Source organism: Sinocyclocheilus rhinocerous, unplaced genomic scaffold (genome assembly GCF_001515625.1).
Source record: "Sinocyclocheilus rhinocerous isolate Xijiao unplaced genomic scaffold, SAMN03320098_v1.1 scaffold1295, whole genome shotgun sequence".
NCBI classification, from domain to species: Eukaryota; Metazoa; Chordata; class Actinopteri; order Cypriniformes; family Cyprinidae; genus Sinocyclocheilus; species Sinocyclocheilus rhinocerous.
In genome coordinates this window covers 790571-813590 of record NW_015660499.1, presented here as the reverse complement: position 1 = coordinate 813590, position 23020 = coordinate 790571, and the positions used below count along the sequence as shown (strand labels likewise).

Below are 23020 nucleotides of genomic sequence, written 5' to 3'. Positions count from 1 at the left end.
CTGCTGTTTGGGAACGCAGTCGTGTAACAGTTCTGGGAGGCAATTATACAGAAATACGTTGATGACAGACTTTGCTCGGACATTTCAAAATGACCATAACATTTCAGATGCTGAGGAACGAGATTGGTCCACTGGTTAGGTTTTGGCGTCCCATAGCGCAGTCACATGACTTTTTTGATGCGCATGGAAGAATTTACTCAGCAAAAATGCGTTTCCATCTCCTTTTATTCGCATTAACCCTTTTTCGCACAAGTAAAAAACCACCTCAATCGAACGTAAAAACTTTTTTGCGAATAAGGGATTTTTATTCGAAATTTGCCGTTTCCATCACTCGTTTCTGATGCGATACTTCAAAATGCGCATAAAACAGGGTGATGGAAACAGCTATTGTTATGCTTTTAAGCCAGTAACATATTAACTATTTATGTTAAATTAAAATAATGTTTGTATGTGCTTTACAACAGGGCTTGAATAGGGTGCAGGAATGTTATGTTGACAATTTTACGTTTTTAAATACAATAGTACACTATGAGACAAATAGTAACTATAGCAAATAGCTACAGATCAAAACAGTATTATAACAAAATTATGACTTTACAAAAACACATTACAAAAATAAAATTATGAATATGAGAACATATGACGCCAAAAATGAGAACATTTTTACAGTATTTAACATTTTCATTTTCATAAACTGAGTATACACTAATTGCAACTTTCCAAATGTTGTTTTATGTTTATACTTTTGGAAATGTATCTTTACTATTCCTAATTATGCTTATTATTATGCTTATTAGGCTCATTTTGAAAATAAAAATGCAACATAATTATTTCGCCTAATTAAAGCTAGTAAGATAGGATAGTGAGAGTAATTTCCAAGCACACACACACACACACAAAGTTACTAAAGTTGTCATCTGTTTGGAAAAATTAATACATTAAATACAGTTACAAACAGGAAATGTTACAAATATGTTTAATTTTAATATAATATTTTGTTATTGTATAACATTTTTTTAACTGCTTGCTATTGACCATGACTACTATTAACTATTTTCATAGTGTGATTTTTGGTGAATTGTATTAAAACTAGATCAAAATCAAAACTGAAACAATCATAACAATCCAACTAAACATCATCATAATTATATTAATAGAATAGGGAACCCACAACATTTAAAAAAACATTACAGATATATTCACCCTGTTTTTTTATTCAAAGAAAAAAAAAAGCTCAAAGAGAGAGAGAGAGAGAGAGAGAGATTTCAATGATATTTTGACCACTCAAATAGAAATATCCCTGGTTTCAATTTCAGAAATCTGGTCAACTTCTGGGATACTATCTAGTTAGGCAACTCACTAGGGTTTGTAACGGCTCCGTGCTCTCCATCAGCTGTCTTCCTTCAGTTCCCATGCGTTTGCGTCTCTGGAGAAGAGGCTGTTCAAGAGCTTCAGCTACTCTTAACACCCTCACACGTCTGTCTATACATCACAAAGGGTTTTCACGAGCCGCTGTGTTTTTCTCTCTCCGTCGCTCCTGGGCTTTAATCAATGTGTCTAATTAAGAACAGCATAGATTCGTTAACATTATAGATGGATGCGTTGCGATGAATTGAGTCCTTCTGGGCTGCGAAGCGCGTCTGTCTGACTGATGTTCGGCCTCTTCAGGGACTGTTTTCAGTGCACTTGTCATTTCATACTGGTAAAAATAGATTGAGTGCATTTATTGATCAAAGATGCTCATTTTGATACACTTGTGCAACGATGTTTAAAGGGGTGGTTGACTGGTTTTTTTCTAGCTACTCTTAACACCCTCACACGTCTGTCTATACATCACAAAGGGTTTTCACGAGCCGCTGTGTTTTTCTCTCTCCGTCGCTCCTGGGCTTTAATCAATGTGTCTAATTAAGAACAGCATAGATTCGTTAACATTATAGATGGATGCGTTGCGATGAATTGAGTCCTTCTGGGCTGCGAAGCGCGTCTGTCTGACTGATGTTCGGCCTCTTCAGGGACTGTTTTCAGTGCACTTGTCATTTCATACTGGTAAAAATAGATTGAGTGCATTTATTGATCAAAGATGCTCATTTTGATACACTTGTGCAACGATGTTTAAAGGGGTGGTTGACTGGTTTTTTTCTAGGCTTGATTGTGTTTATGGGATGCAGTCTAACATGTGTTAATGCCTCGTTTTTTTTTTAAAAAGCGCATTATTTTTCACATAATTTACCTTTATTCCACACCGCTCAGTCCCTGCTTTTATGAAGCCCCTCCCTCAGAAATACGCAATGGGTTCAGATTGGTCAGCTAGCCCAGTGTGTTGTGATTTGCTAAACCGCTAAACTAAACTAGTGCGCGTTCAGAAACGTCACGCCCCCTCACCTCAGAATGTGCTCCGGTTGTATTGTAAACAATGGCGTCGTCAATATTGCTTATCAGTTTGAGCCCGATTGAGACCCAGAGAATATTAGTGAAGAGGATCGCGAAGAACCTGTGCAAGCACACGGCTCATACAGGACGTTTCAGAATGGTATGTTTTTTTGTTTGTTGTTGTCTCGTACTTTTAGATACACTGTTATTTGTAAATGCTACTGCTTATGTTAGCCTCTGATATATGGTTTTATAGCTGTAATACAGCAGAATACATGATTGCATTGTAGCATTTTTGTAACAGTAAGAAGTGTTTGCCAGCAAGTATTGCTCGCTACCATGGCAACCGTGTGCGCTTCTCGTAGCTTTGTGAAAAATATCTGTCTGTCTCAGGTGTGCCTCACACGTCCTGAAAAGTGAAGCTGCGGGCTCTTTGATCGCCCCCTGGTGGCTGGCTGCAGTACAGGTCATAAACCCCGCCCTCTCCATGTAAACGAATGGGACTTGAGTCAAAATAAAAAAATAATAATAATAAATTACACTTCCAATACAATTTTTCCGAAAGATGGTTTTTGGTCATTTAAGGTTGTTGTTATCACGCTGATATATGTTAAATTATTAGTTTTTGTGATAAGTTTGATTTTAGCTAGTAATTTGATGCTACAAAAAAATGGGGCGTGTTGTTATGGTTGATTGGGTCTGCGGGAGTTTGGGTGGGACTTTGATTCCGCGGCTCCACCTCACGACACTACTGCGCAGGCTCTGGCTCCAAATGAATCTCTACTACTATCATTGATGGAGCTGTGACGAGATGATGATCTGAGAGAGAGAGAGATGCAGAGCGTGTGCAGAGCAGGGGACTCAAGGAACAGGATTAAGAAGCGCTGCTTTAGAACATTGATTTTGAAACTTGTGAATCCATTAGAATCGTTAGAAGACAGAATCGCGATTCATATATGAATATATTTTTTCGTGCACCCCTAGTTTTGACGGCATGGCAACAACTCTTCGTCTTCTCTAAAGCAGATGGGGTTTATGTAAATCTCGGGGTTTGTGATGTCACCAACCCGGGATGTGGCTCGTTGTAGTCCCTACCAGCCATTTTTGTAGGCATTAAACTGCCATCATTTTAAAAGACTAATATCTCCGTTTGCATTGAACTTTCAGCGTCATAACTTTGCAGATATTGTTTATGCTCAAACAGCAACATTCAGGGTTCGTACGGGTGCTTGAAATCCTTGAAAATGCTTGAATTTTAACGTAGAGTTTTCAAGGTGTGAAAAGTGCTTGAATTTTGGATAAAGTGCTTGAAACTGCTTGAAATTGCAATTGCATTGGTTTTATAATAATTTGCTTAACGTTAGTTCACTTTCTAGACAAAATGCTTTTTGCATAAAACGAAAAAACAGCTCGAAGTCTCCTGTAAAGTCTGCTTTTTTTATGGGAGAGTCTGCGCTTTTCAGTGGGAATTTTAATATTCTGTGTCAATCAAATGCAAAGCAGCTGCGCTCATTTCACATCCTCCGCTTCTGTTCTTATGGATGTACAAAAGCAGAAGCTTTTATTTGGTGCTGTTGCTTTTTACGAATAATATCACCAACGAGAGTGATTTAATTAAACCGCCTCCTCAACACACACGCACTCACACACGATTGAGATTGCAGCTCGGATTTGAATGCATTGGAAATGTCAGTCGATATTATTTCCAAGAAGCAGAGTGTATCTCCAGCAGGGAAACAGCCTTGATTCGGTGAGAACATTTCTAAATACCAAAAGAGCAGTGGAGCTCAGCGGGGGACTGAGACGCATGATGCTGTTTATACATATGAAGAGACATACGAGCGGCTTCAAAATGAAGAAACACATGTTTAGACGTTAGACGTGTGTTAGTGATCAGAAGAACTATGTGTAATTAGTCTCCGTTTATTATTGTTTTTTAAGAGACTTACGTCAAAGTAATGAGCAAACACTCACCATCGTGTGATTATAATTTCATTTACATTTTAAATGTATATTTTAGATAAAGAACACTTATATTTCATCTATAGCGTTCTGAGTGATTGCTAAGGTGATAGGGGATATTGTTTTGTGCTTTTGTCATTTCTATTTAGCTTTTAAGGGGACCTATTATGCCCCTTTTTACAATATGTAGTATATACAAGATGCAAGACGTCTGTGAAGTTTTAGCCCAAAATACCTCACAGATCATTTATTATTCCATGCTAAAAATTCCATTTTTTAACAGAAGGAAAAACATGCCTGTTTTTGTGCATGTATCTTTAAATGCAAATGAGCTGCTGTACCCCGCCCCCTTCCAGAAGAGTCTTTACAGCTCGTGCCTCGCATACGCCGCCAAAACAAAATGTCTGTTTGGTTTGGATAAGCATGTTTATTGTGCTCACGTTACATTGCAGTTCGTCATCATCATAAAAGTGTATTATTTGCATGTGTTTTAAAGCCGCATCAGTTTAAACGTCTGATATACGGTGTTCTGAGCATGAGTACTAATTTAAATTCTCTTTCGCGTCTTATTGCGCTTAAACTGTTAAGTACACAGAAGACAAAAACAGTCGGATATGTCGGTGAACGTAAACAGCTTGAAAAGAAATCGCATGTAAATATTTGATCTGCATGACAGAAGGGTAATATTCAGTACCTACTGCTGTCTATGCTGTTAATATTTGACATCACTTTGGAGTACATTCCTGAATGGCTCATTTTGAGACACCATTTCTGATTTATGGGGATTATGGGGGATTTTTGCCACTATAGGGTGTTGTGTACATTCACTTCAGACACATAATTAAGATTAAATAAACAAACGTATGATGGAGTGTATGTGTTTTCTGCAGGACGTCCAGAGCATCGACACGTCTCTGATGGATCCAGGCAGCAGTATCACGGTTCTTGCGGGTCCGAGCGCATTCAGGATCCCGGTCAGCATCAGAAGCAAACTGTGCAGCAGCCTGGACGTCCCGCACACACGCGGAAACGACTGGAGAATACTGGCACACAAACTCAACCTGGACAGGTGACGTTCACACACATCAACACTGTATGTGCATGCATTCTCACTTCGTTTCCATGAAGTTTGTAAATAATTAAATGCCATTAAGATTTTTTAAGTCTCTTCTGCTCACCAAGGTTGCATTTATTTGATCAAAAATACGGTAAAAACAGCAATAATGTAAAATATTATTACAATTTTCTGTTTAATATTTATTTTCTATTTGAATATTCCTGTGATGCGCAGCTGAATTTTCAGCATCATTACTCCAGTTTTCAGTGTCACATGATCCTTCAGAAACCATTTTAATATGCTGATTTGCTGCTTAAGATACATTTCTGATTATTATGAAAACAGTTGTGCTGCTTAATAATGCATCCTTGCTAAATAAAAGTATGTTTTTTAAAGAAAATAATATTATGGCTTTTTTTCTAATGTAACATTACTTTATAAAATATTAATTTTGTGCTGAAAAGTTTTTAATGACTAAATTTAATTGAACGTGAAAGTCTAGCTTACATTTTTATATACATGCTAAAAAATTCAAAAAGTGAAATATAACATCTAGTCCCATTTCAAGTTCATAAAATAAAATATATTATATATGTTTTAGTAATATTGTTTTATATTTCTATGTAGCTTTCATTTATTTTTTTTATTTCATTGTGGTTTTAATAATTTTAGTACTTGAGCTTAAATCTGTTTTATTTCAGTTAGGCAACATTTTTAATTACATTTTTTTTATTTTAAATTTATTTTATTTTAGCTAAACATTTCTGATTATTATGAAAACAGTTGTGCTGCTTAATAATGCATCCTTGCTAAATAAAAGTGTTTTTTTTTTAAGAAAATAATATTATGGCTTTTTTCTAATTTTACTTTATTTTTATTTTTTATTTTACTTCATAAAATATTAATTTTGTGCTGAAAAGTTTTTAATGACTAAATTGAATTGAACGTGAAAGTCTAGCTTACATTTTTATATACATGCTAAAAAATTCAAAAAGTGAAATATAACATCTAGTCCCATTTCAAGTTCATAAAATAAAATAAAATATATATGTTTTAGTAATATTGTTTTATATTTCTATGAAGCTTTCATTTTTTTTTTTTTTTTTCATTGTGGTTTTAATAATTTTAGTACTTGAGCTTAAATCTGTTTTATTTCAGTTAGGCAACATTTTTAAGTACATTCTTTTTATTTTAAATTTATTTTATTTTAGCTAAACATTTCTGATTATTATGAAAACAGTTGTGCTGCTTAATAATGCATCCTTGCTAAATAAGTGTTTGTTTGTTTGTTTTTTAAAGAAAATAATATGGCTTTTTTTCTAATTTTACTTAATTTGTTTTTATTTTACTTCATAAAATATTAATTTTGTGCTGAAAAGTTTTTAATGATTAAATTTAATTGAAAGTGAAAGTCTAGCTTACATTTTTGTATACATGCTAAAAAATTCAAAAAGTGAAATATAATATCTAGTCCCATTTCAAGTTCATAAAATAAAATAAAATATATTATATTATATGTTTTAGTAATATTGTTTTATATTTCTATGTAGCTTTCATTTATTTTTTTATTTCATTGTGGTTTTAATAATTTTAGTACTTGAGCTTAACAACATTTTTAATAAAAAAAAAATTTATTTTAAATTTATTTTATTTTAGCTTTATTTCAATTAATGAAAAAGATTTTTGACAGCATAGATTTTTACGAATATAATATAATATCACCATAAAATACGTAATTTTCATCTATCATTATAGGTCAACATTTTAGCGCATCCCTAGTGTGAGCGTTTGTTTGTCATGAGTGAGCTGAGACTGCAGTGTAGTTTTTATTTTAAAAGCGATAGAAGAGAAACTAATGTGCTCTAAAAGTATCTCATAGGAGAGTTTGAAGACAATTAACGGTGGAAAAACAGCAGGAGAGCAAAAGAGAAATTTCCTGTTGTTCTTTTCGCTCTGCCTGGAGAATACGAAGAGATATATTCACTCTCTCGAACATCAACTTTTCAAAATAGCAGTGTTTCTGTGCGCCTCCACAATCCACGTAATTAGAGGAAAAGGCAAAAAAAAAGCACAGGACCCCTATGGTTTGAGTTCTTGTTGAGGTGTTACTGCAGGACGCTTTAAGAACGAGAGATCTGATTTCAAACGAGAGAGAGTTTAGGATGGAGAGCTCACTGTTCACCTCTGAGGACCAGCAGGCATGAAAGAGGCAGAAGACGAGAGAGTTCGAGTTCACAGGGGACAGGAAGTAGAGAGATAAAGCGAGGAGGATCCTGGGAAAAAAGAAGATGTTAAAAGTGAAAAGACAGGCTGTGAAAGTTCTTCATCAGTCGTAGTGTGCAGATCTCCAGACCTTCTGCTGGAGACCGTGGAGAGCTTCTCCGTTCATCTGTAGGACCGACTGATGTTATACACCTTGTGATGTGGAAGTGTGTCAAGCTGCTGACGGTTTGCTGTACATACAGTGCATGTGAGAATGATGGGAAAACATGAAGTAACGCAAAGATGCAAAGAAAGCGTCACGAGGGGTGTCGCACCTTACAGAAATATAGAATTAAATTGTAGACAGGCATGAATACTGGCTGTTTTCTTATTTTTATTGAATAATGTAATCAAAGTAATTGCAATTATTTAATATGTACTGAGAAAATCGGTAAATCATTACATTGCATTACAAGATCATTACATTGTTGTGGCTGATGAGTAAATCCTTCAATACACATAAAACACTTTCTGGTTTTTAGCCTATATGGCGTTTCAAAGCAAAGAAATTACGACAGACATAAATATTGGTGTTGTGATTTTACTGTTGCTATATAAAATAATAATAATAACATTCTTGATTTTGATTATTATTTTATGATTATTATTAGTGTTATTATTGCTATTAATTTATGTGGACTTCCAAAGCAAAGAAATGAAGACAGACATAAATATTGGTGTAGTAATTTTACTGTTGTTATATAAAATAAACAAATAATAACAACAACATTCTTCATTTGTATTGTTATTTTATTATTATTACTATTACTTAATTTTGTTATATCAATTATTATTATTGTTGTTGTTGTTAAATACTTGTCTTTTATTTACACAGTAATAGTATTATTGCAGTAGTAGATTTAGATTAAATTTTTATTATTTAAATATTATTACAATTGTATTATTTGAAATAAAAATAATGTTTTGGATAATACTTACTATTACTATAAATGAAAAATATTTTGAATAATAATAATAATAATTACTATTATTGTTGTTGTTTGTTTTTACTGTGGAATATGAATATTTGTATTGATTTATTATTGTTTTTATTCAACTAAAATAATACTATGAATAATAATAGAAGTAACAACTAATAATAATAATAATAAGTATTATTATTAAATACTCTTTATTTACTGTGCAATAGTAATATTTTTTTGTATTATTTAATGTTTAAATAATACTTTTTTTAATAATAATAGCTGTAATAACTGATACCAATATTAAGTATTTTTACCAATATTATAGTAATATTTTTTTGTATTATTTAATGTTTAAATAATACTTTTTTAAATAATAATAGCTGTAATAACTGATACCAATATTAAGTATTTTTACCAAAACAGTTTTTTTTTTAATCTTTTGCTGATCACATACTTGTTAAAATGGTTTTAGAAAAAAATGTTTATTTCCATGTCACCGATAAGCCTATCACACTTTTATTGCATTATTATTAAAGAAATAATCTCACAAATATAATACACAAATATAAAAATATTTAGGAATAATCTGATCTGCTGGTTTGTGCCCAAGTTCCAAATGAAAAGAGAAAATAGTCAAATCAGATTATGCAAAAAAAAAAAAAAACATTGCCACATTAAAATAGCATAAAAATGTTGAATTTCCAACACAAATAAGTATATGGTGATATACTGTGGTCCTACACCACTGAGTGTTTCCTCTCACCTGCCCTGCAGGTATCTCAACTACTTTGCGACTAAGACGAGTCCGACCGGAGTGATTCTGGATCTCTGGGAAGCTCAACACTTCCCGCACGGAAACCTCAACCAGCTCGCCACCGTCTTGGAGGAGATGGGTCGCCATGACAACAGCATCGCCGCCGCCATGGCCAAGGAACAGTGACCCTCACATCGATGACGATGTCCAGCTCAAGTTGTTGCCACGCCATCAAAAACCAAGACGCTGTGCTTCCGCAGCATCTTATTCTGTTTCTTGGAAACGTGCTCCGCTGCCGTCAGTGGATGTGGATGCCGCCAGTTTGGGGTCAAAGGTGAAGCAGGAACAGGGTCGAGATGCTTCAGGCTCAACCAGTTTGCAGGACAGCAGAAATCTCCCACTGTATCATCCTCTAGTCATGGTTTTTACTGAATTTTGTGGTGCCATCTAGTGGTTGCAGAAACAACAAACGCTCATGTAATATCATATTTTGAGACATGAATACAGTATTTAGTGCGAGTACCTTAAAGTGGCCTTTAAAATCCAGTTACCGTTCAGATGCGATTTGAATTGTATTATTTTTGTAACGCGGGTACAGTAAATATGTTTGTTTGTTGAACAAAAGTGCACGTGAGCACTCGCCAGGGATCGGAGAATCATGTCAGACGTTGTTTTTTGATTTTCTGGAATGCAATGTTTCATCACGCTGTAATAATGATGATCTTTCACTCGTTCTGCATGGGCTGTTTGTGTTGTGCATCATCAGTGTTTCACGTCTCGCTCTACCAGACGCTTTACTTTAACAAGAGCACACTTACCCCTCAACAAAACTTACCATGGTGACTACAGTTTCTGCTAAAATGTGACGGAGACTACAGTTATTGTTACTACTTTTTCTTTAAGTGAAGGCTAATACCAAGTTATTGTAGTAAGGTTAATAACCACTGCTGCCAAAATAAAAGCTCTATGGTTTAACGTTTGAAAGCCAAGAAATTAAGGCAGACGTAAATATTGATATTGTAATTTGACCTTTGTTCTATAAATAATAATAATAATTATTATTATTATTAAATACACAATATTATTGCAATATAGTAATAATATAATAGTAATAATATTGATTTAAGTTTTATTTAAATCATTACAAATATTTTTTTATTTTTATTTTTTTTCTAGTTCTTTTAGATACTCAATGATTTGTATGCTTCCTCCCACACACTTACATACAATGACACGCACACACACACATGCTCACAATCACAAGAATACATATACAGGAGTTATCAGAATGATCTTGAAATGTTAGCTATCTGGATATATGTTCGTTTGTCCAAGTGATTCTGTATTTGGCACTTGTAACTATTGTCACATTCCTTACTTGCATAATAATAATTAAAAAAAAAGGAAGTATACTGTCGCGCCTATACACAGCCCCTCTCCGCGACAGTCACCGAATGCCATTTTCGTTTCGCCGGACACATCTTACGCCTTCCTGATCATCGGATACTCAAGATGGCAATATCCTGGCGGCCTGCACAAGGCAAACAAAAACAAGGATGCCCAAAAATTACTTGGCGAAGAACTTTTATGGAAGATCTGCGAGCAGTCGACATTCCATGGGACGAGGCTGAAGTCACGGCCACGGATCGAAGCCATTGTCACCCTATGCGCCGAACGGCGCCGGTGGAATTAAGGTTAAGTTAAGGATATATATATATATATATGAAGGTTTTTTTTATGTTCTATGTAACCTTTTTATTCATTCAGAAAACACCTTAACAAGAAAGATTTTACTTGACAGTAATGGTCAACTAAAAAGCAACACAAAAAGTAACTCGGCGCAGAACATTCATTCTCATTAGAACATTTATTCAAGTACATTGACGCTTCACTCTCATTTTCATCTATTTACAAAATAAATAAGGCACAGCCCACCAAAAAAGGCGGGAAACTTGTTGAAAGTTGTTGACTGACTGACAGCACAAATCTGATATGATCCAAAACCATGGTCATGTTGGAGCTGAACAGACTGTGGAAAGAGAAAGCTGACAGTTCTCTGAGGAGAGTCATGTGATCTCGCTCGCTGAGGTCCTGCTTCGTCCCGCTGGCCAGTGTTCACAGATGCTTGTGTGACGCAGCAGGACCGGTTGTATCGCTGTCCTGAGATCACATGAGATCTCGGGTGTCCTCCGCCGCGCCGGGTCGTTTGCAGGAGACTCTCACGTGGCAGAACTTAGTGCTTGACCCCACGGCAGGCGGTGAGTTCAGGGTTAGTGTCAGTGCTGCTGGTCTGTTCTCAGACTTTAATGTCCTGGGACTCCGACATCTTGGCCAGCGTCTTTTTAACACGCAGGGCGGTAAGACGAGAGGCCGGATTATGAGCCCAACACTCCGTCATGAGCTTCCCCATCTGCCTCAAACACTGAAAACACACAAACAAACATAACCCTTTCAACAAAATCAAGATGAAGAAAGTCATGATGGCTGGAAAAAACAGACTGTCCAGTTTACAAAATTATATTATTTGTGATTTGTTTCTCTTCTAAAATTGCTTTCTTTGCTTTGATTAATGTAAATAACATGCAATGCACTAGATTATTAATATGTGCTATTGCAAGCTAATAGATATCTTGTATGATAGGACAGGCTTATAATACAGCTATGCGACAAAAATATTGTATGAATCTGAATAAATTCATTATTTCAGCAAACCATACATACATTGCCTTGGAAGCTAGCTGAAACAGGGTTATTATATATATATTATATATTATACATACAACATATTATACATATAATTTTATTTCAGTTAAGTTTATTTAAAGTAACTGTTTCTATGGTTTTAGTTTTAGTGAACTATAATAATTCTGGCTCTATCAGCTAAAAATGGACTAAAATGAATAAATATGACATGAAATATTGACAAAAATTATGACAAAAAAAAAGGTACAAATGAACACCAAGTTTGAGTCTGTGTGTTTTTGTGATTTAGAGCACTGAATCAGTGTATGTTTACCTCATCACTGCTCCAGCGGTTAGGGAAAGACGGACGTATTCTCTTAATACACACAACTTCTCGCATGTCTTCATACGAGGGGTCATTAGGAACGTGATCGTGATACGGCAGCTGATATTCCTCTACGATACCTGCAGAAACATCCGGATAGCAATCAACACACAGACACAAAACAACAAACTTGAATGAAATCTCATTAAAATCTCTTTTAACCTCTTAAATCAATTAATTTATACATTTTTATACAAACCAGGGTTATTAAAAATAATTAATAATAATTGTTACTTGAAACAAACATTAAATGAAATAAATGTAAATATTAAAAATAAAAAAAACGTATTAAAAAATGTATTTAATTTCTCATTTTTATTTGGTTTAAATTCATGTACTAAAATAACTAAAATGAAAGTATTAATGAATAAAAACTATATAGACAACTAAACCGGGATTTACAGCTGTGTATGCGTTTATGACTCGTTATTACGATGAATCTGGTATGTACTGCGTTTTGATTATACATGTTTTGATGTGTACTGCTTACACAAATTTAGCAAATACATTCTTTATAAGCTTTCCATTGAAAAACAGCGATCTATTGTCGATGCTTGAGGCTTAGACCTTTAGAATGATATATAGTTTGTCAAGATTATGTCCCTTTTCATTTAATCTATTCGTAAACAGACACGTGCAAACAAAGAGCGCTCGTTACATGCGTGTGTTTAACATTTTTTAAAGATTAAATGACTTGAGCTTTACTATCCACATCAGTAAGGAATATTATGAGAAACAACTGAGACAAAGCTGGTACTGAAATGAAACACAGTAATATTCCGAGCTGTACCTCCAGACACACATCGGCGGGCGATCTCCCACAGTATGAGGCCGAAGCTGTACATGTCGGCCATGATGTAGGACTGGAAATGGTGCCTGTTCAGAGTCTCGTCCAGAACCTCAGGAGCCATGAAGCGTTTGGTGCCCACGCGTGTGTTCAGGGGGATGTCCACTTCATTAGTGTCGCTGTTCATGAGACACAACAGTGTTTCAGTGCTCATATTTAAGCTGTAGAGCTCATTTCATAAGCATACACTCTTCACATCACATCAGTTCTATTAGGGGAAAAACTTGTTGATGCAACTTTGAAAGTGTACTTTGCCAAGCTACAGCCAAAATACCCTTTCGAAAAAGTAGTGTTACGCTACAATTTACTACTAAACTACACTGAAGCTATATAAGGGGCAATGTTTATAGTACGTCTAACAAAAATGATCAATATATTAATGCTGCTGGCTCTCATGACATTTTACTCGTGATTTTCCTCATTTGCAAGTGGCTTTGAATAAGTGTCTGATAAATTGATAAATGTAAATATATACCAGTGTTATTTATATACCATTGTAGTATTTATTATTATTTTGAAATAGCTTTTATTTTCATATTCTCAGTTGCCATAAAACAATTTTTTTGTTATTTTTATTAGTTTTTTTAATATTTCTATTTAGCTTTAATTTATTTTTATTTAGTATTAGTTTTTGAATTTGTACTACAACTTAAACCTCTTTATTTCAGATAGTTGCTAAGGCCAGATTTTTAAAAAAATAAAATATAAATATTGCTACAGAAGAAGAACTTAATTTCAAATAATGAAAACCATTTGTAATTTTTAATTATAGAACAGTATTTAATTGTCAGAGCTGTATGTATCTGAATATAATTAATAACAAAAAACTGATGATTTTTGATGAGGATTTTTGAGGTCTGATAAAGGAATAAATGTACAAATATATATCAGCGTTATTTTAGTATTGGAATAGTTATTATTATTTTGACTTCGCTTTTATTTTTATATTTTCAGTTTTCATTTAAAGTTTTAGCAGTTTTGTTTTTGTCATTTTTGTCATTTTCAATAGTCTTTTTAATATTTCTATTTAGCTTTAATTTATTTTTATTTCAGTTTTAGCAATTTCACTACTTCAGCTTAAACCAAGTTCAAGCTGCAATAAAATAAAATGAAAATATTACTATAGATGAAAAACTTGATTTCAAATAATTAAATCTAGCCTAATTTTAATAGGTTTAGTTTTAGTTAACAATAACAACAATCGCATATATATGTAATATTTTAATTGCAGAACAGTATTTAATTATCAGAGCAGTATGTATCTGATAATTAATAACAAAAAACATTGAGGATCTTAATTAGAGTGACAGAATTAAACTGTGCAGTATGCACAAATTTACACTGAAGAGTAACCAATAAAACTTAAAATATACTATTTTCAATATCATTTCATTTACATAGCCAAATTAAAAATAAAGTGACAATCCATATTACAATCCACAATACATATTAGCATTAATTAGTTAAATTTTTACCTTGCTACAAAAAAGTTGTAAAATGCCATACAGGGAATTTTTGAGTGATCACTCAAATGAATATTTGAAATTACTTTTTTTTTTACTGGTTGCTAAACCTGCTGCCTACAATAATCAGCAGGTTAACCTCAAAGAAAGTAAAGCAAAGGAGCTGGCCTCTGACCTGATAAACTTGACGGCCAGGCCGAGGTCAGCGATGCAGCAGGCGCCGTTCCTCTTCACCAGGATGTTTTTGCTCTTCAGGTCTCTGTGAGAGATGGCCGGTTTGCCCTGCGTGCCAAAGATTTCTGTGTGAAGGTGGCAGAGGCCGGAGACGGACGAGTACGCCAGTCTCAGCATGGCCCGGCTGTCCAGGGTGGTGCATTTCAGATAGTCGTACAGAGAGCCGTTCTCGTGGTAGTCGGTGATGAGGTAGAGTTGAGTCCACGAGCCTGTGCCTTTAATGTCGGCCGCTATGAACCCTGGAAAGAGAGTTAAAATTAGTGCACGAGGCTAAATATACCGAGCCAGGCCGTGCTTAATTTAATGTAATAATTAATCTGATATCATCTAATTAATTTGAAAGGACTGCTAATCAAGTCGCTTCAATCGTGCATTTTAACATGGTTCATTTTCCTGTAATTACCGACTACATGTTCACCAGTGGGAGTAATTAAATAACAGTAGATAGGCTGCTAATGTAACTACATTTTTCAGTTGTGTGACAGCAGCTCTGCCGTTTTGAAAATAGCAATGCTATTTTTTCTAACAAACAGCGGAATAGCATGAAAAGAAGCAGTACTGCTGCTTGTTGCATCACTTTGTATTGTGCGTGGAGCTTTACAGCCGAGTGATCAAACACACTCTCACTGAATGTCCTCAAGCAGCGATTAATGATAGCGAACTGATTTATTTTGGATGGTTCGTTTAAATGAACTATGTCATTTTAATTTGAGTGATCACTCAAACGTGTTCCCAGAAATCCCCATGTCTAAAATATTTAGTTAATTGAGTAGTTGACAAATAACATGGACATGAGGAGGTTTTAGTTTAACATTTACAAAGGGAACATTTTACACCATTTTTAATGAGTTTTTTTTTTTTTTGTAGTTCTTATAAATAGCCTTGCAGAGTAACATATAGTCTGAGGTAATATTACCATATAAAACTGTATAATAATTAATAAGAAAAAAAATGAAAAACTGTGAACTTATTTCATTTCCACAAAAAACAAAAAACAACATTTTTTCAGTTTAATTAAACAGCAGGGGTTCTATAACTTAATGAAAAGCTAATCATTTAATTAAATAATAGATACATATTTTTTAAATAAAACCTATAAAATAAAACACTAAAAATATTAAATATTTTATTTGTTTACCTGCATGTCATGTGACCATTAACCGAACCATGAACATGCAAATGTGTGCAATTATTGAAATATTATCTTAAAATCTCAGTGAATATTTTAAATTGTCAAAGAGGTTTGTTTGACTGACAAAATGTTTGGGAATCCCTGTTCTAGAAGAACAAAAAGATTACACAATTAGTGCATAAATATAGTCTTAATGTTTTCTTTGTTGTTGTTGTTTTGTTTTTGGCCCATCCTGGACCTAAGCAGTAACCCTGACACTTTCTTTTATTGAAAGACCTTTGTTAAATTACGTTAGAATATATATAGTTCAGTGGAGATCTTCAGCTATTTAAACAGCCATTGTGTTAAGCACTGACTCATTTGGACTCGTATATTAAAAGAACAGCAATAAAAAATGATAAGTTCCTTTATTCACCCTAATTATACACATACTGCCCCCTTAATATCTTCAGTGAAATTAAATATTTTTATTAGTGAACCTAACTACTTTTTCAAGAGGGTCGCTGAATAACTTTAAATCACGAGTTACTTAAGCTTGGCAAGCAGTATCTTTTATTTTACTAGTCTATATATTCCCTACATTAATAGTATAACAGTAGCAAATGAATGTAATGGTGTTTGTGTGTCTGAGAGAGAAAGTCTCACCGAGTATATTCTCATGTCTCATGAGGACAGTCTGATATATCTCTGTCTCTCTGAACCAGCTGGCCTCCTCTGTAGTGAAAAAGACTTTCACAGCCACTTTCTCTCCCCTCCATCTCCCCATCCACACCTCTCCATAACGGCCCTTCCCGATCTGTGTCACCATCTGGATCTGCTTTGCTATTGTGCGCTGCACCTACAGACACAGACAGACACATATACAGACAGACAGACAGACAGACAGACACATATACAGTCAAATAGACAGACAGTCAGATAGACAGACAGACAGTCAGATAGATAGATAGACAGACAGACAGACAGTCAGATAGATAGACAGACAGGCAGTCAGACAGACAGACAGACAGACACATATACAGTCAAATAGACACACAGTCAGATAGACAGACAGTCAGATAGATAGACAGACAGGCAGTCAAGACAGACAGACAGACAGACACATATACAGTCAAATAGACAGACAGTCAGATAGACAGACAGACAGTCAGATAGATAGATAGACAGACAGACAGACAGTCAGATAGATAGACAGACAGGCAGTCAGTCAGACAGACAGACAGACAGACACATATACAGTCAAATAGACACACAGTCAGATAGATGGACAGATGATATAGATAGATAGATAGATAGATAGATAGATGTTATTTTCTTTACAATTACATGAAGTGACTGATCATACACAATAAGAGCAGTGACATTTATTAAGAAAATAAGATAAATAGGGTCCTACGAAATCTGTTTTTAATTTTTTTCCAAATTACATTTAATTTTTTCTCCCCAAATTCTGTGTTGTTCACTGCAATTTCTCTGGATTTTGTTTTAATTGTTTAATTACATTTTTAAAATAAAAAAGCATAATTAATTCAATTATTTTTTTATTTTTTCACAAGTTCTGTGTTTTTAAGTCAATTTTAATTTTAAAAAAGCATGTCTAATTAATTACATTTTTCAGAAATTCTGCATTGTCTTTTCATCTTACTTTTCTAAATTCTGTCTTTTATCATTTAGTAAAAATCAAAAACAGGTAAAATTGTGATAGTTTGTGATATTCCTTAAAAAAGTTTTATTACATTTTATTATTATTATCATCATCATTATTATTATTATTACAACTACTACTTTGAAGTACATTCTACTGTGTAACTGTAATACATTTCTTTCATAATTTAGTCAAATTAGACCAATCTTTTATTTTGGCAGGTTGTAATGAAGACTTTGCTGTGTGTATCTGACATTTTCAATTGAGCCACTCATTCACTCGGAGACTTAACATTAAATAGTCTTTTTGCAGTTGAATAATCACAGACACTAGTTCATGTTGGGATTTGATTAATTGATTAATACTTCTGATCATCATAACATTCCATCTTATGTTTTTATGACTGGATTCTGTGTTTTCTGCATCACAGAATTCACAGGGCTCTGTGTGGATGTTGATTTCATGTGTGTGTGATTCTCACCAGCAGGGGGAGTCCTGACCCTGAGCCGGAGCTCTGGGACTGCTCTATGAGATCCCGCAGGGATTCTCCCGGAGGAATGAACGTCTCGTCCGGATGCAGGCCGAGGCTGTAGCGCGGGGCTAATTCGTGACGCTTATACCTGAAACACCACACAGACCACTTCAACTCCAGACTAACATGACCAGAAGTCCACACAAACACAACCTGGGGGTTTATATTATAAAAACAGCCGCACTAAGAGACATATAATATTAAAATAACATGACAGATTAAAAGTTTAGAATTAGTGTTAGTCTGGTCTCATATAACCTGACACTGTAGTTTTTGCTGACCAAAAGTTTATAGTCTTTTTAAGGCAAGACATCCCAAGTGAAAAGTTTAAAAAAGAATGTAAATTATGTCACCATACTTTTAACCATACTTTTTTAAAGTGTATTTTGCACATTTTCTTGCCATTTTCTTTCCATTAGTCTAAAAAACATGTTATGAAAGACCAAATAGCTCAAAATCTCAAAACTGACCAGTGCATGAAAAAAAACTATATTTTTGCCTGTAGTGTCCTGCCTTAAAGGGATAGTTCACCCAAAAATCTTTTAATCACCCTCCAAACCTGTATCCAAACACACACACACACAAAAAAAATGATGGCAACCAAACAGTTGAACAAACTTCCAAACAGACTTCCATAATACTTTTTCCATACTATGGAAGTCAATGGCTACCAGCAAACTGTTTGGTTGCCAATATTCTTCAAAATATCTTCTTTTGTGCTTAACAGAAGAAAGAAACACAAAAAAGTTTGTAAAAACTTGAGGTGAGTAAATGATTTTTGGGTGAATTATCCACTAAATCAGCTTCATTTAAGAAAAAACTAAGTCTGTGTTTGTGTTGGTAACTTACACACCTGAAGTAACAGAAGATGATGATGAAGGTGAGGATGAAGCTACAGACCGTCACTGAGATGAGCAGAGCGATGTGATGAATGTCTCCCACTACGTAACCTGCACACACACACACACACACATATTATTACATGTCAAAGAGTAAACGGTGAACACACACCTCTTACATCATCATCTGTGTGTGTGTGTGTGTGTGTGTGTGTGACGGACAGAGAGCCTTCTATTCTGCTGTGTTGATTGATGGGAGTTGTTCATGACAGCCAAAATAAACCCTACAGGTGTGTGAGAGTTTCTGACCTACATATATTTTTGGGAACAAGTCAGACATTTTTTCTAGGAATGTTGCCCAAAGGAAAATACTAAAGAGGTTAAATCATATTTTTTTATTCGCTTCAGTAAGTGTTTGAGTTAGTCTATAGTAATCATTATTATATTACTATATATTAATATACTATTTTGAATTAGATTTCATTTCTATATTTGAATTTTAGTTTTAGTAATTTTTTTTTATTACTCATTATTATTTATTTATTTGTTTGTTCATCATTTAGGCGTAATTTACTTTAATTTAAGTCATAGTTTTTATTAATTTCCATTTAGTAATTTTTGTACTTCAACTTAAACTTAAGTTCATTCTTAATTTTTCATTTAGTTTAAATTTTTCATCAGCTTTATTTCAACTAACAGAAATATTTTTCATAATTTTAGTTAACAATAATAACCCTGTTGCCAAGGCTTTGTTATGCAGTTTCTAAGGTTTCTTAAGTTGATTGATTTTAGCACATTGCTATGCAGTTGCAATGGTGTACTGGGTGTTGTAATTTAGTTGCTAAGATGTTTTGAGTGGTTGTAAGTATGTTGCTATGTGGTGCTGCTGAGAGGTTTTTAGCATGTCGCTGTGTTTCTGCTAAATGGTTCTTACAACCCTAATTATTAACAACAGTAATAATGATGCTTACCTAAACAAACACTACTAAACAGCTTTACATTTTAGTCAATTTCAGTGAATCTGTGATTAGACTGGCAGATACAGTAAGTGTAAGTGTGTGTGTGTGTGTGTGTGTGTGTTACTCACTGGGTGTTCGTAGAGGAGGCAGTGTTGGATGTAGGTCTCTGTTACAGTAGTCCTGATCTGTGCAGCACTCGAGCGCTCGCCGCTGTTTAGAGTTCCCCGTGTCCTAAACAAAAACAAACACACATTACATTAACACATCAGGTCTCTCAGGTGGCCAGTAACACAATGAAACACTACGTGCAACTCATTTAACTTTTGTAATCTGACATAATTCAAGTGAAACGTTCATTGATTGTACAATGTTCACTAATAATATACAGATAAAATACAGTAGGAGCAGGACTTAAAATGAGTGGGTAAAAATAAGCTATGATATTATTTGCTAATCAATGTAGGCTTCAGACACGGGTCACGACGAGGCGTTCCCCATAGCGACCCCTAGAGGACGCAGTGTCTCGTTCCCCTCAGGGAACCATGGTTACATAAGTAACCCGAGACGTTTTCCCTGTCCACTTGGCTTTGGCAAAAGAAATATATAACATTTTAATAAACAAATCAGATTTTAATTTTTTCGCAATAAGACCAGGGACAGGTATTAAGAATGTAAAAAAAGGATTGCTTTTGGTTTTATGTTTTGTGTGTAAAGTATTGGTTCACTTAAAATATTAACTATAGACTACTTTTATGGTCATTTTTTAGGCTTGGCAATATAAATCACCGTTCATTTTCATAACATGGAAAAAAGCAGCTGCTAAACTGATAAACTATCTTAATTTGTTTTGCACAGAAAGAGAATCATGGAATGACAGTAATATGGAAGCTTGTTTCCACTGCAGAATTAAAAAAGTCTCTTATGCTCATCAAGGCTGAATTTATTTGATCAAAAATGTAGGAAAAACAGAAATAATCTGAAATATTATTACACCTTAAAGTAACTGTTTTCTATTTGGATATAATTTATAATGTAATTTATTCCTGTGATCAAAGCTGAATTTTCAACATCATTACTCCAGTCTTCAGTGTCACATGATCCTTCAGAAATCATTCTAATATACTAATTTGCAGCTCAAGAAACATTTATTAATATTATCAATGTTGAAAACAGTTGTGCTGCTTTATATTTTTGTGGGGAAAAAAATTTCTGGACTATTTGATGAATATAAAGTTTTTATAAAGAGTTCTTCTGTAACATACTGTAAATGGCTTCACTGTTACTTTTGATCAATTTAATGCATCCTTGCTAAATAAAAGTATTAATTTCTTTTAAAAAATCTTACTGACCCCAAACTTCTGAACAGTAGTGTAATTGTGACGTAATGTCACATTTCTGACTTTATTTCCAGCAATTTTGAGTTAAGACATAAAATTGCATATTGGCATACAAGTAAGAATTGTGAAATATAAAGGAGCAGCACATGAGTATTTAACGAGGTGTTTAATTCACAGTGAGTTACGTAAGGCTTTTGTTTCGTCTGTGCTTGAGGACTGATGCACTAACACTTAAGTGGTTTATTTTGGAAATTAGAGCAGTTTATGACTCACTCGGCACTGAAACTCCGATCCGACCAGACCCAGACAGCCTGACGTCACCACAGCCGCTCCACCCTCTTCCTCCACCATGGTGAAGCAGTAACCGTCCGTCCTGAACACACAACACACATGTAATACTGGCTACAGAATGTGTGCAAGAGTACGCAAGTGAGGCGGGATGTGTCCTGATACCTGCACGTGTTATTAGTGGAGTCCTCCGGACAGTGATGGTAACAGTAGCACCACAGGAAGCGCTGAGGTAGAGCCGGCGCATCACTTCCTGTCTCCCGGCGTTCTTCCACCTTCCCAGAATTCCTCAGCAGCATAGTGTCCAGAACGTTAGCTGGAAAGGAGGAGAAATAGGAAATGGGTCAGTTATCATCCTGTAGTATCTGTCAGAAACTCACCTAACATTTATCCGACTCAAAAATGTGCTTTATTTCATTCCTTCTTGTTTACAGAGCAAAAATAACAGCGAGAGACCGAACTGAATAATTACTTCAGATATCCAGACTCTCGGGATCATAACACACAGCTTTGAAGTATGAAATTTATGGCACCTGGGGTTAATATGGCTGCAAATATCACATCATTCTCACTCTTTCATCTTCAAATATTTGCAGAGAAAAAATGCCCCGAGACATTTTATAAATTAAACAAAAAGATGGAAATGAAGTTTGGACGGTCTGTCACTAGTTTTGGAGCGATATGAAGAGGTTATTGGAGAAGTTTGTTTGAAGAAGGGATCTGAATGGATGCTGAAATTGTGAGCAGGCGAGTCAAGGACAGACGGACATCAGGGATAGACTCACTAAAAGTAATATTGATTTGTTTGTGTAAAACGTTCTTTAAATGAAAAATGTTTCATCGAACAATCAAGATTCTATCGCGAACTATAAAAATACAAATGATTATTACACCACAGTCAGTATTCAATAAAAATATTCATCAAAACAATTAAAAAACAATCACACAGCCCTAATTTGAGAAAACTTCTTATGGTTCTCAAGGTTTCCGAATACTAAAAAGGAACTGTAGAAGTAATTAGGCAAGGTTAATAATAATATCCATGAATTATTAGTGTTGTTTATTTTGGCAGCCTCAATGAATATTAAAGTGCCCCTATTATGCCATTTCCAATATTTCCATTCATGCAGTGTGTAATGTAGCTGTATGTGAATGTAAACGATCTGCAAAGTTGTAAAGCTGAAAGTGCACAATAAATAAAGTTATTAGCTATGTTTCCATCACCCCATTTTAATGCGCATTTTGATCGCATGAGAAACGAGTGATGGAAACGCCAAATTTAAAATAAAAATCCCTTAATTCGCAAAAAAGTTTTTACGCTCGCTTGAGGTGGTTTTTGACTTGTG

General features: G+C 34.5%; 2 protein-coding genes across 2 annotated transcripts in view; one reads left to right on the top strand and one right to left on the bottom strand.

The window, feature by feature from the left end:
- Window positions 1-10233, top strand: part of LOC107725164 (netrin receptor UNC5C-like) — a 165907-nt gene extending 155674 nt beyond the window's left edge. Inside the window, exons 17-18 of the mRNA XM_016534336.1 lie at window positions 5223-5401; window positions 9352-10233. Of these exons, the coding sequence (XP_016389822.1) occupies window positions 5223-5401; window positions 9352-9517 (345 nt within the window). The 3' untranslated portion in view covers window positions 9518-10233. The remainder of the gene's footprint in view (window positions 1-5222; window positions 5402-9351) is intronic.
- A 942-nt stretch (window positions 10234-11175) lies between these two features.
- LOC107725167 (bone morphogenetic protein receptor type-1B-like) overlaps window positions 11176-23020 on the bottom strand; it is a 35130-nt gene continuing 23285 nt past the window's right edge. Inside the window, exons 2-11 of the mRNA XM_016534338.1 lie at window positions 21840-21990; window positions 21660-21759; window positions 20178-20280; window positions 19105-19201; window positions 18201-18339; window positions 16720-16912; window positions 14884-15181; window positions 13189-13364; window positions 12348-12478; window positions 11176-11753 (exon numbers count right to left, since the gene is read on the bottom strand). Coding sequence (XP_016389824.1) covers window positions 11628-11753; window positions 12348-12478; window positions 13189-13364; window positions 14884-15181; window positions 16720-16912; window positions 18201-18339; window positions 19105-19201; window positions 20178-20280; window positions 21660-21759; window positions 21840-21990 — 1514 coding nt within the window. The 3' untranslated portion in view covers window positions 11176-11627. The remainder of the gene's footprint in view (window positions 11754-12347; window positions 12479-13188; window positions 13365-14883; window positions 15182-16719; window positions 16913-18200; window positions 18340-19104; window positions 19202-20177; window positions 20281-21659; window positions 21760-21839; window positions 21991-23020) is intronic.